The 2,746-nt window shown below is 27.7% G+C and overlaps 1 protein-coding gene across 1 annotated transcript; it reads left to right on the plus strand.

Moving 5' to 3' along the window:
• The first annotated feature begins 620 nt into the window (after positions 1-620).
• Positions 621-1,625, plus strand: LOC107030483 (probable indole-3-pyruvate monooxygenase YUCCA10). Its single transcript, XM_015231755.1, has 3 exons — positions 621-728; positions 1,153-1,275; positions 1,464-1,625. The coding sequence occupies exons 1-3, from the start codon at positions 621-623 to the stop codon at positions 1,623-1,625; spliced, it is 393 nt and encodes a 130-aa protein (XP_015087241.1).
• Positions 1,626-2,746: the final 1,121 nt, after the last annotated feature.

The following is a 2,746-nucleotide window of genomic DNA, read 5'->3' on the forward strand; positions in this document are numbered from 1 at the left end:
CCATTCTCATAATCAAGATAAATTACATTTAATCTCGTGCTACAATCTTTCTGATGATTTTGTCCAAATTTCCATCTATGATTGTGAACTATAAATTTTAACTTATAAGAACTGATGATTTAATCTTCTGTGTATAAGCTTAAACTCTATACACCAAATCATCTACTATATAAGTTAAGGACACATATATGACAATTGATCTATTTAATGTAACACTTTATTGAATTGAATAAATAAATAAACAATTGTTCAATATTAATACTATATCAAAACGCATGGTTAATAGTATATCCTAACAGATTCATCAAGAGATTTGTATGGGTTTCTTGACCATCAACAACATGTCATATCCTTATGTGAAAGGGTCGGAATATGGATATAATTTCTCATGATTTTCATTCTACTTTATTGACCATAAATATGTACATTATAGTTTACAATGTCTCCCAAAGTGCTATAACTTTTCTATAGTTAGATGATGCAAAGTTTTTTCACATGCACAATCAATTATTATTATTTTTTTCTTTATAAATATTCATGTTCTAACAAGGGAGATGGTGTACACTGCAATGTTGTTGCTAAAATATTTAACAATATATTTTGTTAATAGTGTAATTGCAATGTACTCAAAATTTAAGTTCGAAAATTTAGCAGAATTAGGAGTACCACAACCAGAAGAAGGCTCATTTTCTGTTAAAATATCAAAAGGTAGATCTCCAGTGATTGATGTTGGTGCTATTGACAAGATTAAACTTGGACAGATTAAGATATGATAATATCTTTATTTTATTTCATTCTATTTTGAAAAATATTATGTGAAAACCAGATGGCTTTAATTTTTCTCCAACGGTTTTGGTCTTATTGTAAAAGTACAACATGTGATGTATTTTTAGGCGCACATCACGATTTCAAATTTGATTACTTCCAAGAATCTAGTAGTAGTACTTAATGAAGAAGAGTAAAAGTACACGTTCATTATCACGGGCAACAGTTGAACTGTTATAGTTACAAAATCTGTAAAATTTAGTAATTTTTACCAATACAGCAAATTTGTGTAAATAGTTGATCTAATATAAATTAATAATCTATTATAAAAAAGGAAATAATACTTCCATTTTTTTGTGAAATAACTTTTGGTGAATTGTTTATTAGGTACTTCCTGGAATATCATATATAAAGGAACATACAGTAGTGTTTGATAATGGAGATGAACATCAATTTGATGCAATTATTTTTGCTACTGGATACAAGAATATTGCTACCAAATGGCTAAAGGTATGTTTTGCAAATTATTCTTCTTTTTTAAAAATTTTATATTTGAGTCTTAAAAATTTTCACTTGCCTGTAAATATTGTGTGCGGGTAAGTTTTTCTCGATAAGTTTTCTTGATTACTACTTTCACTTACTAATAATTTTACCATCGTTATCTCAAATAATATACCATGTTTTTCATTTGTATGTAGGATTATAGCTCAATATTCCTTGAAGATGGCACATTGATAAGTTGGAAAGGAGAGAATGGGCTCTACTGTGCTGGATTTTCTAGAAGAGGAATTGCTGGTATTTCAATGGATGCTATAGCTATTGCCGATGATATTAAGACTATTAGAGGAGACAAAATTTAGATTTTTATTATTATTATTATATCAGACTATGTTGTAAATAAATTTTCTAAAACCTGCGTAAATGCAAGATGCTTTCTGCATCGGGCTTGACTTGTACAGTTCAGCACTTTGTTTCTTTTAGTATGTTTTTTATTGGAATCAAGTTTTTACTGTCACAGAAATTTGATGAAACTTTTCTATTGGTTGTCTTTCTTTGTTGATTTTTTTTTATTTTTATGATAATGGCGTGGGGTTTAGATCGCACACATTTCGACTATTATATCAAACAAACGGCTTGACTAAGATTATCAAAAATGTAAGTAGCAAATTGAACACAACTTCTAGTTCAAAAAAGAAAATGTAACTCCTATTTCATATCAACTTCAGCTTGATAACACAAAAAATTGTCAATTGGCCTCTTATACAAACTATGTTTTCGACGTAGATTTCTCTCTCGCTCGAGCTATATATTAGGGTTAATAACCTGTGAATCTCAAAGTGAATCACCCTTTGTATCGTATATCTTGAAAGTTGACACAACCACAACCAAAATTTCATCTTAAATTTCAATATGTAAATATTTTTGCCTGATATTCCCATACTCGACTTGTTCCTCAAGATACTTAATGAAATATATATATTTGCTCAATTTTAGCGGGGTTCGTCAATGAAGTCAAATAAGTATCTTTTTATTTCTTTAAAATTTGGCTGAAAATAAAAAGGAAAAAAGACTCAAATATTCTAAACAAACTTTGAGAAAATGCTCGTTTGTGTTATCCGTTAAAAGTTCGGCTCATATATGTCATTTCCGTTTGAGAAATAGCTCAAATGGATGGCATAGAAGAGCCTTTTCTCAAAATTCGATGGCATATTTAAATTTTTTTTCCTATTTAATATATCATAAAATCTTAGTTCTTCTTAATTCTAATTTTTTTTNAATTCTAATTTTTTTAAAAAAGAAAATAATTTGCTAATACAAGTTAATTAATAAAATTTAATTAGTTAAGTGTTTATCTGAAAGTCTAAGACACGGATAATAGACAAAAAAATATACTTTGAATTTAGCTAGTCAAATTCAAATAAATTTTTGTAATTTACCTATTTTTAAAAATGTAAAATTCATTTATAGATAAAAATTCATA

The sequence above is a fragment of the Solanum pennellii genome, chromosome 9 (genome assembly GCF_001406875.1).
Source record: "Solanum pennellii chromosome 9, SPENNV200".
Taxonomy (NCBI): Eukaryota; Viridiplantae; Streptophyta; class Magnoliopsida; order Solanales; family Solanaceae; genus Solanum; species Solanum pennellii.

Excerpts from the sequence above, each read along its gene's own strand:
- LOC107030483 (XM_015231755.1), top strand. The coding sequence starts at position 621 with ATGTACTCAAAATTTAAGTTCGAAAATTTAGCAGAATTAGGAGTACCA. Across the intron at positions 729-1,152 it reads GTAGATCTCCAGTGATTGAT|GTACTTCCTGGAATATCATA; the intron begins GTTGGTGCTATT and ends ATTGTTTATTAG. Across the intron at positions 1,276-1,463 it reads TTGCTACCAAATGGCTAAAG|GATTATAGCTCAATATTCCT; the intron begins GTATGTTTTGCA and ends ATTTGTATGTAG.